At 42.1% G+C, this 16,583-nt stretch overlaps 1 protein-coding gene across 1 annotated transcript in view; it reads right to left on the bottom strand.

The window, feature by feature from the left end:
- Positions 1-5,477: 5,477 nt before the first annotated feature.
- The window catches only part of XYLB (xylulokinase homolog (H. influenzae)), a 60,851-nt gene continuing 49,745 nt past the window's right edge, over positions 5,478-16,583 (bottom strand). Inside the window, exons 16-19 of the mRNA XM_008567162.1 lie at positions 15,718-15,776; positions 14,120-14,207; positions 11,404-11,498; positions 5,478-6,256 (exon numbers count right to left, since the gene is read on the bottom strand). Of these exons, the coding sequence (XP_008565384.1) occupies positions 6,179-6,256; positions 11,404-11,498; positions 14,120-14,207; positions 15,718-15,776 (320 nt within the window). The 3' untranslated portion in view covers positions 5,478-6,178. The remainder of the gene's footprint in view (positions 6,257-11,403; positions 11,499-14,119; positions 14,208-15,717; positions 15,777-16,583) is intronic.

Below are 16,583 nucleotides of genomic sequence, written 5' to 3'. Positions count from 1 at the left end.
TAAAAGACAAATTATCATCCCCCACATATTTAACATAAGTGGTTCCAACAAGAACAGGGTAATTGCAAAAGCACTATCATTTGGAAAGTGTAAGAATGACAAGTGTAAATCACTTGACCATAGCAATTCCAAAATCCCACCAGGAAAGTGTTGCCAAGCCCCCTGCTTTGTAGATGGAAAATGTTCTGTGACTAGGTTCCAGTTCTGGTCCCTGGGTGTATTAGGTACCTATTGCTGCATAACAATATTACTACAAATTTAGTGACTTAAAACAACACCCATTTATTATTTGAGTTTCTATGGATCAAGAATCCCAGCACAGCTTAGCTGGTCTTTTGCTTCAGAATCTCTCACAAGGTTGCAAACAAGGTGTTGACCAGGGCTGGGTTCTCATTTGAGACTTGACTGGGTCACTTCCAAGCTCACATGGTAGTTGTCAGGATTCAATTCTTTGTGGATTACTGGACTGAGGGTCTTGGTCCCTCAATATCTTTGATGGATGTTGGCCAGAAGCTGCCCTCCATTCCTTGCAATGTGGGTCTCTCCACAGGGCAGCTTCCTTCATCAAACCAGCAAGGAAGAGAGTCATTAGAGTCTGCTAGGCAGATGTAAGTCACAATATTAGGTAATATGATTACAGAAGTGGCATTCCATCACCTGTCATATCCTGTTTATTGAAGAAAGTCACAGGTCCCACTCACACTGATGAGGAGGGGATTTTCCAATCTAGCATCTTTATAGTCCCTCTAAATTCTACTTGAAGACTGACTAGCTCTTTTCTGAGTAATAGCCAGCTGACATTTTCAACATTCTGCCAACAGATATTTTTTCTCAAGCCCAAATGTTCATTAGGTACATTTGCTATCTTCCAAGTTACCACAGGTGGAAATATTGGTCTCCATTTTTTTCCAGTCTCCTCTAACAGATTCCTTGCATTTTTCGGCCTCCTATAGTGGTTTTCTCCATTTTTCCAGTCTCCATCCAGCCCTGTTCCAATGTCACATATGTTAGATTTTTGTTCTGGCACCAATTTCTGTATCAGTTATCTATTAATGTGTAACAGATCACTTTAAATCTCAAAGCCTTAACACAAAACATATTTATTTAGCTGAAGAATCTGTAGGCTGGTGATTTAGTCTGGACTTCACTGGGGTGAGCAGTTCTGGTCTTGTCTGGACTCACGCACATGTCTTAGGCCATCAGCTACCCTATGGTTGTCCTGGACAGCTTTGGTCAGACTAGATTAGGCACGAAATTTTCATGACAAAGGCAGAGAGCAATCTCAATTGCATAAGTGCTTTTCAAGCCACTGTCTGCATCATGTTTGTGAACAGCCCATGTCAAACAGCAGAGACCAGAGACAGAGTGGACAACACAACAAAATTCCTTGGCAAAGTATGTGGAAATGGGGACAGGTGAAAAGTTGGCTATTTTTTTGCAACCTACCATCAGGATCAATGTTATATTTGCTTCATAAAAACAATCTGGAAGTATTTCTTTTTTTCCAGTGTTCTGGAACAGATTATATAGTATTAGGATTAACTGGTATGTGAAGATTTGGTAGGATTCCCCTGTGAAACCATCTGACCTAGTGCCTTTTTTATTGGAGTTTCTTTTAAAAAAAAATCTTTTCTATTTCCTTTATGAAAATTAGTCTGTTTAAATTTCCTATCTCTATTGGAGTCCTTTTAGTAAATTATATTTTCCTGAGTTGAAATTTCATCTAGATTTTCAAATTAAATTGCATAGAGTTGTGCAGAATAGTCCTTTAGATTTAAATTTTCTCCTGTTTCAATGTTAATTTTTCACCATTGTTTCTTTTGTGTGTATTTCCGCTTTTCCCCTTTTTTACTTGATTAAGTTAGCTGATGCTTTGTCTGTTTTGATTTTTTTTCAAATAATCAAAATACTATTCATTTACTAATTCTATATTTTCTGTTTTCCTAACTTCTTAATGAGTTCTTATCCTCATTATTTCTTTCCCCTTTCTTTTACTTTGTTATTCTTTTTTTTTCTTTTCTTTTTTCATTTGGCTATTAATTCATTTTCTTTTATTAAAAAGATTTCTTTCACTTTTTATGAATGTTACAATATTTTATTGCTATATTTCACTTATCACTACTTTAATTATATCCCATAGGCTTCATTTTCAATCCTTTTGTAGAAGCTATGAAATTTTGGTTTATATTTCCCCTTTGCCCCAAGAGTAGTTTAATAGAAAGATTTTCTCTAGATGGACTTGAATAATAGTTATATTCTCTGTTACCAAGGTGAAAAGTTCAATTCAGAAGATCTACTTTACAGATACTGCTATTATTTAGATCTCTCATATCCTTACGTATTTTTTGTCTCAGTCTTGGATGAGAGAGTGGTGTGTTAAACTTCTGTACTATTTCTAGGTTTTTGTTTATCTTTACTTCCATAGTTATTTGTTATGCAAATGTTACGTGCTTTGACAAAGTAGAAGCCACACAACTAAAATAATAAGAGAGAAAGAGGAAAGTATAAAGAGCTCTTTGTTGCATAGGCAATAGGTGGGAGTCAAAGAATATCATTTAAAGTTGCTGTAGTGGGTTGAATTATGTCCCCCCAAAACTCTCTGAAGCTTGAATTGTGTCCCCTAAGTTTTATATATTAGAAACTTGGTCCCCACTGTGACTGTTAAGAGGGTGGGAAATTGAAAAGTGGGGCCTTGAAGAGGTGATTAGATTGTAGGACCATGCTGCTGTTAGCATGGTTCTGAGGGCTTTAAAAGAAGATTCTCTCTCCTATCTCTCTCTCTTTCTCTCTCTTTCTGCTCTCTCTGCTTCCACCATGTTGCAATGTGAGACCTCTGGGTCACTGTTGCCACCATCAGATGGACTTTGGACTTCTCAGCCTCAGAAACTGTAAACGATAAATTTTGTTTTCTTTATAAAATACCCAGTGCCATGTCTTTTGTTATAAGCAACAGAAACGGACTAATACAGTTGATAAACCAAATAGTTGAGGTTGTAACATTCAAAACTAGTGTATCTTCATTGTGAATTGTGGCTTCCAGCATCATAAACTACCCTTCTTTGTCTTGTCTAATTTTCTCCTGAATTTTAACTTGTCAGATATGGACATGGTAGTCTTTGCTTTTTGTTCTATTTGCCTGGTATATCTTTGCCCATCCTTTTAATTTTTAGCCTTTCTGCATCACTTATTTTAGGTGTATCTCTTGTAAGTAACAGACAATAAGATGTTGTTTTGTGAGCCATTCTTAAATACTTCTTCTTTTAATAGATGAGTTAAGTTCTTTCACATTTATTAATCTGACTCATATGCTTGGACTTAATAAATTTAGTGTATGTTGCTACATTTACTGCATGTTTTTCACTATGTGATCTATTGCCTTTATTACTTTTCCTTTGGGCATTGAGGGAGATTTGTATTTTTATTCTACTTATTATATTGTTTATTCTGTACAATTACCTTTAATAGTATAATATATCTTTAACCCTCTTAGTACCTCTTTTCTTTATTTAAGCATCAACTGTTTGGTTTGTCAACTTTAAATTATATCCTTTGACTCTCACAAATTGCCTATGTCACAAAGAACTTTTTGTACTTTCCTCTTCCTCTCTCTCTTCTTTTCTGGTTTTTAGTTGTGTTACTTTTACCTTGTCAAAGCATGTACCATTTGATATGATTTTTCTACCAATATTCCCATTTTCATTTTGGTCTTAGATCTACAACCAAAGATATTCAATGCTCACCTCTAGTCTTTTGGTCAAGTATCCCCAATCATGTCCTAGTTGGATGAAGCTTGACTTTAAGTAGAATCTTAAGGAAGAGATTAGTAGTATAATGTTCCCTGAGTTTTGCATGATTACAACTTTTTTCTATATCCTTGATACTTAAAGGACAGCTTAGCTGGATACAAAATCTTTAGTTCATACTTTCTTTGAGTTTCTTGAAAATGTTGTTTCACTGCTTTCTTGCTTTGTTGGAAAGTCTGACACCAACCTGATTTCTTTCCTGTATAAGAGAGTAAGTAGGTCTTTTGGCCTGGAGGCCTGGATAGCTTTTTTCTTTATCTTCAAAGTATAATAACTCACTAGGATATGTCTCAAAGTTGATAATTCTGGGTCAATTTTCCAAGTACACACCAGCCAGTTGCCAAAAAAAATTGTTTTCCAAGTAATAAGAAAGACCCTTTAAAGAGATAGTGTCAGGTCTTCTTTTGTTTTCAGAAATTTCTTTTGGGTAAAGTTTTAAATATTAATTCTGTCCCATTGTCCTATCTTCTGTCTTCAGGGGCCCAGTTTTACCTGTGTTGTCTTTTCTTTGCCTATCTTCTTATCTATCATTTTTTTTCTATGCTTTTTCAACTCTACCTTTATATTGTTTTGTTGTCTTCATTTTTCTTGTTCCTACCTCCTCCATGCCATACCATACCTGAGGTCATATCTATCTTCATTTGGATATGTTGTAATTTAGTCTTCCTATCTGTGATAATTTTATCTTTTTGTTAAAATTCTTTCCCAAGCTTGGTCAGTTGTCTTTTCACATATGTTTGTTGCTTTTTCATTTTTATTCTGAGTTTTTGAATTTCTGATCTGTGGCATTCTTTCATATCCACAATTGTTTGTTTATTTTAAAATTCATGTTGGAGTGTTATGTTAACATTTACTCTGTTTTGTGGTCCAAAAGAGCCCTTTTCTGTTGGTCAATATGTAAAATTTCTTTAACAAGTAATGTCTAGGTTGTAATAGGAGGGTGGTCTGTTTTCTTCTAAATCTTGGACTGCTGTTGTATCCGATGGGCTGTTACCTTTAGCTTCTGGCTTCCTTTTCCCCATTTCATATACCAAACCTCCAAGAAACATCACTCCCTGTAGGATGGCTTCACCTCTATCAGAAGTGATGCCTCTCATCCCACTCATTTTCTAAGCCCTTTCTTTTTGACTTCCCACTAGCCACTGCTCTGACCCACCAGGCCTTGACCTGTCTGCAGCATTTTGTCACTCTGGGTAAGACCACAGTCTAACTGGAGTCCTAATTTGAAAGTGCCTGTGACAGAAGAAAAATCTGGAGGATTTTGCAGGAGTCAGATCACAGAGGACTTCCTAGAAAGGCTTTTGCAATAATTTGAGCAAGGAATAGAGAGGTATAAAGTAAAACAGGAGGGATGGAGAGGAAAGAAAAAGGAACTCACCACCTATACAAATAAAGGAATAAAACTGAAAGTGAGAATCGCAACTTTTCAGCCACTCCAAAATAAAAAAGAAATCCAGGATTTGGGAAATTCTCCCAGAGAAATTACACAATTTCTTCAACAAGTGAACTGCAATAAGAGAGAGAAAGCCCTAAATTGTACCACCTGGGAGACAACCCCCCAAGTGATCTGGTGAGCCCAGGAGTCAGGCAGCCTGTGGTGGAGCTGAAAGGAGGGCACAGGAGGTGGCCCACCAGGCCCGATGGGTTTGTTTGTGTGGAAGGTGGTGAGTTACACCAGGTGGGTGTGGGGAGGGAGGAGAGGTCAAGGAGGGAGAGGACATATGCTGAAAGGAGAGAAGGGTTAGGGCATGTAGAATGGGGTGGGCATGGAGCAGACAAGAGAAGACACTGGGGGCAGTGCCTCAGAGAGCTGAAACGAAGAGGGCAGGAACATCTGGGAGGCTTGGGTTTGCGGAGGAAAGTGGCTGTGAGGTCTGGGGTGTGGGAGAGGACGAACAGTGGGGTCAAGGTATAGGGGGGTGGGTCATGGTTTGGGGAGGAGTGGCCAAAGAATCAGGCTTGGAGAAAGGGACAGACTGTGGTCAGGAGGTGGGGGAGGGCTTTGATTCCTCCATTCTGCTGATTTAGGTCCCCAGATGAGCTTTAATTCTGCCTTTGAAAGGGAAAAAGTCACAATTTTTATTTGACATATTCTGGACTCAGTGTTATCCTGTCTTCTGGGATGAAAGTCAGGCAAGAAGAGATGCTTTCCTGCCCTGGGGCACAAGGGCACAGGGGCACAAGCCCCCATCTATCTTCACGAAGATGTACTGAGGGTGGATTCAGGGCTGGGGTACTCCAAAGAGTCAGCATAGGCAGGCAGGCAGAGCTGCTCAGGACAAGGAAGAGGATCCTTGATGTCTAGGGCCATGTCTCCAAGTGGGATTGGTGAGTCTGGGCAGGCAGGAGCAGCAGGGGTGCCTGGCCTGCAGAATTCACTCTGGAAGCCCCCAGGTCTGGGACAAGATTCTCTGCTCAAGTTTGGCGTACCGGGGGAGGATGGCCTCATAGACCTAGAGGTGTAGAAAGCAGGTTAGAATGGGGGGAAGGGACGGTGCCTCCTACATCTGGTTATAACTTGCAATTCAAAATTTTTACATCCCATTTACTTGCAACTTAACTTTTTCTTTGCTGAGCAAAAAGAAAGGAAGCATCAATTAGCAAAAGAGGAAATGCTAGTAGTTCTCAAACAAATAGACTAAGATCTTTTAAAACTGTAAACTATGAAAAGAAACCAATTTTTAAATCAAATCTACAATAGTTTAAAAAATTCTAGTGAGAGCATCTGGAAATGACTGTCTCATTGCACAGCTGGTGAAAGTTGGTGGTACAACCCTTTGTAAATGAACTCAACTTTATATCTGTATTAAGGAGTCCATAGCCTGTGACCTAGTTACTGTATTTCTGTGAAGCTCTCCTAAGGAAATAATCCTAAATGTAGGGTGCCAAGCCCACCAAGAGTCTTCTTAGACAGCACTAAACGTTCAGACTCCTAAGACTACCATGGGTCACACCTTGGCCCTCAGAGGGCAGATGGGAGAAACACAGCCTGTTGGCTGCAGGTGCTCCTCTTCAATAGGAGACCATGCGGTGTTCCATACAGCTGTTCACACAGCTCCAGGAGAGGGTCTCTTTGCCTCCTTACTCCCCCCACACCCCGGGATACAGTTCAGGCACAAGGAGTTGAGAACCACATCGTACAGGTTCAAAAACCTGCCTGGCTTCAAAACCTCATGCCCCACAGGTATATCCGTTGTAACAACTCCATAGGCAAGAGACATGCCCAGGAGGAGTCACTGCACTCAGGGAAGCCTTAAGTCAGACTTCCTACAAGGTATTTACCATTTTCCTAGTCCAGATGCAGTTTCCCAAGCAAAGGCCATTTAAACATAAGCAAGGCCGTCTAGTAACATTGTAGATATTCCATTTTTATTAGGTGTCAAGGGAAACAGAGCTACAAAGTTAAACAATCATCAAATTCTCATGCAGAATAGAAAGGGTTTTGTTAAAGCTTTACCCACAGAAGGCTAATTATAATCAAAAAACTAGAAGCAACTGCTGTAAGACATGTAAAATGCTCAAGTAAATTTGGTTCCTTAGCCAGACAGAATACTATACAGTCATAAAAATGACATGTATGTGCATTTTTTTAAGAATGAAAATATGTTGTAATGTGGAATTTTAAAAGAAGTGAGCTATAAAATACACAGTGCTGTGTAATAAACCACAACCAAAACCAACAAGGGAAAAAGGACCAGAGAGAAACACAATCCCACATTCTTACCCTTCATTCCTTTTTTCCTTTCCTTTAAGCAGTTTTCGCCTGTGGCTGTTAAGTCTTGCCTAAGAAACACAGGTGCACTTCAGGTGAGAGCACATGTTGTCTTAAAGACAAGCCACATTTAAGAGCAAGGAACCCAAATTTTCTTGGGACTCACAAGTAAACACAACTAGGAACTCATGGCAATCCCATTCCTTCTTAATCTGGCTTAATTAGCTCCAAAGTCAAGTATTTTAATAAAAGATATGCAACCAGGGCCTATTCTTGGTGCAGCTGGAGCTGCTCTGTTTGAGAAAGCTCAGGGATGTTTTTTCAGGCTGTCAGAGAGAATAAGAGAGAAGGAGCCTACTGGTTTCTAAGTACATGATGAGTCTGAGCTGCCTGTGAGGGATTAGGGGATAAAATTTTTTGTCCCAAATGAGGATGATATAACTGATGTACTGGTTCCACCATGTGAACCATTCATCTGTGAAGTACTTGGGAACAGACAACATGAGTAAAATACAGCAAAGCATAACAGGGCCCCCTTCTCCTTTTTTTGGGGGGGGAGCAGCTCGCCAGTATGGGGATCTGAACCCCTGACCTTGGTGTTGTAACAGTGTGCTCTAACCAACTGAGCTAACTAACCAGCCCTTGGTAGCCCTTTATAATGAGGCCCACAGGAGAGGGGTTGTTGGGAAAAATAGGAAAATGTCAGGGCCCCTCAGATGTTCAGAACCTTGCTGAGCATTTGCTGTAAATATCCTCATGTGTTCCTTGTTACTACTTAATGTAAGTTGTGTGTGGGCACCTAGGTGTCCAGGGTTGTGGACTTAAGTATAAAAGACTAACAGCTCTGATCCACAGTGCTTCTCAGAACTCTCAGAGAAGCCACTAGGATAGTTGCCCTAGATCTGAATAAAACCCATTCATTTTTCTATACCTACGGCTCCCAGAACCTTTTTTTTCTATTACCTAGCTCAAAGACCTGCGTGTGGAGGGTTTGTAACCCAATCTGTGCAACAGACTCGAAGGGTCTGTAAGCCCTAGCTTTACAGGGGTCTGAGGCTGTCCCACCCTGGACTGAACATTAAGGAGTCAGAGAACACAGGTAAGGGGGCTCTGCCTTCTCCCCATGGAGGAAATTCCATGTTCACCTGAGCCAATGGAGAAAACACTATTACTGCTCTCAGTTTCCACTTGAGCACAAGCACTGCTGTAGGTGCCATAGAGAGAAAACAGAGGATGTGGTCCTGCTCTCAAGTTTACAGTCCATTCCAGAAATCCGGTCTGCAAATAGGTCATTTAGGCCAGCAATCACAGACTGTCACTGCTTGCACCCTGCTGTCAAGAAGGATTCTGAGGCTACATGGTTTGATGATAAAGAGTCTGATGATGAAGGGTTCCATGGGTTATTAGTCATTTCAGTCCTGGGCAAGCCAGGGAGAGTGGCTGCGCACATACCACCGAGTATTTGCTTCCTATAAAGAGGTTGGCTGCCCTAAAGATTTCCCCAGTTACCTTGTCCCTTGCTGAAGATGGAAGGGCCAGACCCTACCCCAGACTTTGTTACAACAGGGCTAACCATATGACCAAGTGGCAGTCTGCTGGGGGTAGGGGGAGGATGTGTGAGGGCAAGAGACCAGTGTTTCTCTCCCTGATAAGCAAGAAGTGTGTGAGAAAAGACCCTCTGCCCAATGCCACCCTCTGATTCCTGACTTTGAAGACAGCTGTGTGAGGACATGACATGTGGAGCAGCTGCAGACGTCCTGTGACCATTTGGAGCACATCCAGAGCTGCGCTATCCAATACAGCAGCCACAACCACGTGTGCCTTTGTGTACTGGAAACATGTCTAGAACTATGAGTATCAGATGCACACCAAATTTCATATAAAAGTTTCATACAGAAAAAAGAATATAAAATATCGCATTTGTAATTTCTTAAATCGATTACCTCTTGAAATGGCAATATTTGGGATTAAATAAAATATATTATTAAAATTAATCTTACCTGTTTCTTTTTATTTGTTTATATTTTTAAAAAATGAGACTACCAGAAAACTTAGCATGACATAAGTTGCTCGCATGATGTTCCTATCGCTGATCTGAGGAATTGCGGGGAACATTACCCAGGGCCCTGGTGCTGAAACACTGAACCAATACCACGTCCTGACTTTCTATTATATAATAAAATCATTTTGGTCAGGGATTCTTTTTAAGCCTCACAATGAGGTTAAAAGTAGGTAGGACAGATTTTGTACCCACTTCACAGATCAAGAAACAGAGGTTTGGAGATGAGGAATTATGCTCAAGGTCACGCAAAGATCCCATGATGAAGGAGAGGCAGAATAAGAATCAGAACCCTGATGCCCTTTATCTCAATGTAAGATCTTTCCACTGCATTCAGTGGCCTCTCAAACATAAGGACACGTGACAGAAAAAGAACAGAAGCTTGGGCATGCCTATGTGTGTCGTTTGCCTGGTCACCTGGAAAGCATGAGCTCCTGCTTCCATGATATTTGGGAGACAATTCTCCATGGCATTTCTAGAAGTCTTGTGGCAGGTTTTGTTTCAGACTATCTTTTCAAGGATGCTTACAAAGCACAGAGACATAGATGTTGTTTCTCTCCAAGGCAGAGGGAATAATTTGTTTGCTGACAAGGGTAATAAAGATAATGTCTCCTTTGGGGGCAAAGGTTGGACAGGGTTACTTGCAGTTCCTTTATAAGGTTGGGATTTTCCTAAGCTCGGGATCCCTCAGTTGTGACACAGACATTATGTGCACAGCATCTACCTGGCCCATTCGGCATCACCCTGTGGAACTTGGGGGCCACGGGAAACTGATGCAAGCATGAATCTCATGCTACCTGATGTACCATGAGTAATAAAGCCCTTTGTCTGTGACCCAGGAGTCTCATGTCTTCTGCCTGCATCTCTGAAACTGTGGCAGGCTCACTTGTTAGCTTGCAAGTTAGGTAAATCTCAGACCTTTCACAGTTCCTTACAAAATGCACCCACTCCTGTTCCTGGGCTGCAAGAACCTTCTGCAAACAGGTACAGTGGTGTGGTGGATGCTGTGTCCCATCCAGATTCACCTTCAGGAATGAAGAACATATTCTCATTCTGCTGCTGGCAGACAACCCTCAGCTGACAGCCCCCTTTTGGGATGGCTTCAGCTATAGAAAGCAGCCTCACCCCATCCTGAGGTGGCCTGCATGCAGTGACTGATTGACATGGGGTACAAAGACCCGGCCCCCTCAGCCCAACTGGGTAAAACTCTAAAGGCTCATCCCAGTTTCAGAACTTCTTGCAGGACTGGCCGAGGGCTCCATGAGTTTGTGCTGCAGGTCATCTTCTCCCTCTGTTCATCCTGGCTCCTCCTTTTCCCTACACAGGTGTGGGTCCCAACAGCACGCCTCAATAAACCTTCCACATCTTAGCCTACATCTCAGACTCTGCTTTCTGGAGAAGCCAACCTGCTACATGTGGGGTCTGCCTTCATAGGGAATTCCTGGCCTGCTGACTACACAGCTATCTTGGATCCAGACTTGAGATTTAGTGCTAAAAACCCAGAAGGTCTTCTGCTTCAGTGACAGAGTCTTTCAGTGGCTTCTATAGCTCAGCAACATGGAGGGGACCACCACACAGAGCAAAAAGATATGCCCAGCAATTGCTCTGACTCCTGGCTATAAAATCAGCAGTATCTGTGAGTTCCAGTTGACAACCTGCCTTCTTTTGCTCCATTTCTCTTGATAATTTCAAAAGAGGTAGGATTTCCCCTTTAGATGACCACATCAAGTTTAATGTAGGTGACAAAGAAAAACTTATCTTTTTGGAAAAAAGAACCTAGTCAACTTTCAGAATGCAAATGTTATGATCAAATTCTGACAGTCTCTCACCTGAGAAGCTCTTGGCCTTGGGGTAGCAGCTAGTCTGGGATTTGGAGCTAACTTCACAACCTCTGAAAAGGGCACATCCATTCCACCTGCAAGGCCTAGAAGGGAAAGGTCATTTCACGTAAGTGCACGTTGCAAATGAAGATGTCAACCATAAGCAGTTCAAAGGATCTTGCTGGGGTGATAAAATGTTCTAAAACTGGATTGTGGTCATGGTTGCAAAACTCAGTAAACTTACTAAAAATCATTGAATTGCATACTTAAAATGGGCGATTTTTATGTCATATAAATTGTGCCTAAATAAGGTCATTAAAAAAGAAGAAGAAAGAAAAACTTCAAGTGCAGGTCTCTCTTCAGCAGGGGCCTAGTTTGTTTTGCTCACTGTGGCATCAGCCAGTTAACCCTGCCATAAAAGAGAAGGGGAGGGCCTGACCGCCCTTCCTCCTTCATGCTGTCCCACTCCCCACCTCTCACCACATTCTAGCCACACTGGTCTTCATCAACTCACTCTGCCTCAGCGCCTTTTCACTGTGTGGAATGTTCTTCTTTCTCGTCTTCATGCACCTATTCCTTTCTCCTCAGATAAGTTGCAGCTGAGAACATCACTTGTTCGGGGGGTCCTCCCTGACCCTCCAGCCCTAAGCACCATCTGCTTTTCCACAAAGCACTTTTCACAATTTATGACCATATATTTGGGTGATGATTCGTTTAGTGTCCCTCCTTTGCTGAGCTGTAAATTCCATGAGGCCAGAGATTATGTTTTTCTGGGTCACCATTGTAGCCCTGGTGCCTACCACACTGTCTGGCATACAGGAGGCACTCAATAAATACTCACCAAGAAAATGAGTAGCAGGGCTAAAAAAGAGGGAAGGTTGCCATAGGTGGGCAAGAAATAATGAGGATTTTCTAGGCGATTTAAGCAGTAGTACTAGATTGACAGGGAAATACGCCGCTACCAAGAGTGAAGGAGGACCCCCTGAAGATGTGAGGACCAGTTTTCCTAACCGAATGCTAAGAGTTCCAGGTCAGAGCTGTATGCATAGGGAAATGGGATGGGTGGTGAGGTGGTCAGCAGAGAAACTAATCAAAAGACTCTGGTCTCATCTCCACTCATATTCACAGACCGGCTGAATGTGAGATTCACCCTCAGACTTAGCTGGGAAGAAGAGATATCCAAATAAAGTGGCTAATATGCCTAGGGGTGGGCACTGGTGAGCTAGGATTTAGCTCAGGCTTTGGTTTTGGAGGGCAGAGCAGGGCAATGCCCCAGGTACCCTTTGGTAATTAAATGAGCACAGAAAGGAGAAAATAAAAACAAAACACGGTGCGGCATAGCAGTGAGTTCCCAAAGGATAACTCCTTTCCCACTTCTGCAGAAGTAGGAGTATAAAGCGGACCCCATGCTTCTCATCGGCAACAGTGAAGGCCAGAAGATTATGAAACAGTATTTTCAAAGTTCTCAGGAAAAGTATGTTGAACTTAGTTAGTGTTCTTTACCTAGCCATTCTTTGGGAGGGTGAAACGAAGACCTTGTTGGACATGTCAGGCCTCAAAAATCATCAACTACTGAATTCTCTCAAAATATTTATTTAGGTTATATATTCCAACAAAACTAGCATAAAAATAAAGGAGAAAGAAACTATAGGGAGTTATAAAAAAAAAAAAGGAAGGAAGGAAGGAAGAAAACTCACAGGCAAGTGCAAGTAAAAGACAGTATGATGAAAAATGTAATTAAAAACATAACAATCTGGAATTAAATTCTCAATCAAGTGATCTTGATTGAGGAGGTGGCATGAGCTGGGGTGAAGTGGATGTGGTGGGAGGATGAGAATAAAAGAGCAAGAGATTAATTATTAAGAAAAAGATATGTTCCCTGACTAATTCTCAACACTGATAGAAAGATGAAAGTTTAAATAGGTGTGTAAAAAGTTAAGGAATGGAACCACAAGAGGGAAAGACAAAGTCCCTGAGGTACACGGGCGGCCGGAGGAGCTCCCTGAGCAGGCAGAGGACAGGGCAAACTGATCCTGATTAGAGGAGGAACACCCTTGTGGGCATGTGCTGCTGCCACCAGAACTCTCCGAGATAGGGGAGCTTCTTTTAGTACTGGAGTTTCAGCCAGGCCTACAGCTGAGCAATGGGCCTCTGTGGAGCTGTCCAGGGTCCTGGATTGCTTGGGTCTGAAGCCTTCACCTTTGTCTCAGCTTCCTGCTCTTGCTGAAAAGACGGCCCTGGACTTCATCCACCTCTCCTGGTCACCAGCTGTCTAGACCCATGCCCACATACCCTCAAGCATGCCCTATATCTTTTTCCAGTGTCCCTGTGCTGAGTCTGACTCTGATCAGGCCTCGTTCAGTTAAGACTCTGCCTCCCTTTCCCCACTTTAAGTAGACAATAATGGTACAGAGGTGTGGGTTGACTCTTGCCTGCTGAAAGGAAGAAAAATGAAGCTAAGGCCCCCCAGACTCCAATGTCCCCAAAGCCAGGCCTCGTTCAGTTAAGACTCTGCCTCCCTTTCCCCACTTTAAGTAGACAATAATGGTACAGAGGTGTGGGTTGATTCTTGCCTGCTGAAAGGAAGAAAAATGAAGCTAAGGCCCCCCAGACTCCAATGTCCCCAAAGACTAGGAATACCCCACTCTCCCTTTCCACCCTCCTCAGCCCAGCCAGTGTGCCCCAACCACTTCCAGGGACAGCTGTCACCCATTCATTGACCTACCGTGAAAAGCACGGTATGCAGAACCCACACAGGCTGAGTTGGCTGTGTCTATGACATACACTGGGGCACTAAACACATCTGCTAGCACCTGAAAAGAACACAGAGGTTTTACTGTGGTGAGTCACTCCTCAGAGGGAACATGGATATTTTGGGATGCAATTTCTAGGCTCTCCTTCCTCATATGTTTTCTGATCCCTTCCATTCCACCTCTGCAGCCTTAAAAGAAGCACACCTGGCCATGCTTCCCTGGTGATAACATAGGCAGGATGACCTGGAGGAAGTCCCTAGTGGAGGGCCACAGCTCTCCAGGCTGTCCTTGTACTTTATAACCATTTTATCAAAAACAAGACTGAAGATTTAGGAAGTAGGCTTAGCAAATGGCACTGAGTTAGAGCTGGGGTTAGCTGGGCATCAAACTAATATTAATAAGCCCAAGCAAACACAAACTAACAAGGGAATATTTTATGGGTATAATAATGAAGTTTTACATTTAGGACCAAAAAATAAATTAGAAAAGTTTAGAATGAAGGAGCTATATAAAGAGGAGTTCACATGGAAAAGACTTGGGGGAGGGTCTTACTTGATCAGGTATACTGTAGTAGATGCCATTGATGTCCCACCTGGATACCCTTTGCTGGACCGGTGTGCACCCCTCCCCCAGCTGCTATGAGTACTGGCTGCTAATGGCTCACAGAACTCTCTCCTCAAGAGAATTGACCTTGGTTGAACAGAGGCCACCTCTTATAGGAGATTATAATCACCCCTCCTCAGGGCAACCAGCTGGCTCCCAGTTCCCAAGGTAGAACCAACTCTGCTGTGTAATTCATGCTCCAGATCTCCTTGTGGGATGGAGCTGAAACAGACTCTAGCCAATACCACATCCTTGTCACCATTCTTCCCTGGCCTTATCCTGAGTCCCTCGCTCCTTTCCTCCTGGTAGCACTCTCTCAACAAACTACTCATAGAAGAATTCCCACTTCAGGCTCTGCTTCTATAGAATCTTACCTAAGCCAGGTATACCACAAGTCAACAGTTGATACAGTACTTGAACAGCTAAAGTAGCCTCAGGCTGCATCCAAAAATGCACAGTGTCACCATAAGAGGACCTCATGGTCCCACGATGTAATAGCCTGTGTGTCGGACATCTGCACGTTGATTCCAATTTTGGTCATATAAGTCTAGCATAATAGAGGACCAGAAGAACAGTAACAAAGTCTGGCAACTGTGTTATAAGAGGAATGGTGGCAGAATCAGAAATAGTTAAATAGGATGGGAGAAGCCTTCAGGAAGACAAGGCTGGCATTAGATGTTGGAAGGCTTGCCATGTGGAAGGACAGGCACTTTCCATGTGACTCTGAGGCCAGTACTGGTATCAGAGTGGATTGTGCAGGGCAGTAGAATTCACCTGGAAATAAGACAGAATGTGCTCACAGTGTGAGCTGTAAGAAAATAGAGCTGCTTCCTAGAGGTTATGAGGTTTGAGCTCCCCATTCCTGAAGGGGTGGAAACGGAGGCAGGCCATCCTGCTGATTCTTTGGCTCTTAGATGTAACAGACATGGAAGAGGCTGCAGGGCACGGCCCCACTACCAGCTCTTACCTGTAAGATGTCTCTATTGTGAGATGCCCCTCCAGTGGCCAAAATCTTTGTCTTGGGCACTGCAAGGAAAAGGAGAAAATGAAATTGTTGTGGCAATTCCCCTAAGGCAGAAAGGCTGTTTTCCAGAGTTCTTCAACCACAGAGATCTTATGATAGGCCAATGCCTCCTGCTTTTCACACAGGACTGGGGGAAAGATCTGAAGCTGGCTCTGTCCATGCAGTCCTGCCACATGTCATTTGCTTCTGTGGCTGCTGCTCCATCCACCTTTACTGTCTTATTTTATTGTTCTTATTATTTTTTATTTTTTTGGTGGCTGGCCAGTATGGGGATCCGAACCTGTGACTTTGGTGTTATAAGGCTGTGTTCTAACCAACTGAGCTAACTGGCCAACCCCTACTATTATTATTTTTAAATCTCTCAACAAACCAATAACAGAAGGAAGATTCCTTAAATTGATAAAGGCCATATAGCCAAAACTTACAAAAAACATCATTTTTTTAAAAAAAATTTTTATTGATTACAATAGCCACCAAAAAAATAAAATACTTAGGAATTGAGCTAACTAAGGATGTGAAAAATCTCTATAATGAGCACTACAAACCACTCCTGAGAGAAATTAGAGAGGATACAAGAAGATGGAAAGACATCCCATGCTCTTGGATTGGAAGAATCAATATAGTGAAAATGACTATACTACCCAAAATAATATACAAATTCAATGCAATCCCCATCAAAATTCCAATGACATTTCTCTCAGAAATGGAAAGAACTATACAGACATTTATTTGGAATAATATAACAAAAGACCATGAATAGCCAAAGCAATGCTGAGCAAAAAAAATAAAGCTGGAGGCATTACTCTACC

This window comes from Galeopterus variegatus, unplaced genomic scaffold (assembly GCF_000696425.1).
Source record: "Galeopterus variegatus unplaced genomic scaffold, G_variegatus-3.0.2 Scaffold300, whole genome shotgun sequence".
Lineage (NCBI taxonomy): Eukaryota > Metazoa > Chordata > Mammalia > Dermoptera > Cynocephalidae > Galeopterus > Galeopterus variegatus.
This window is presented reverse-complemented; position numbering and strand designations above follow the sequence as displayed.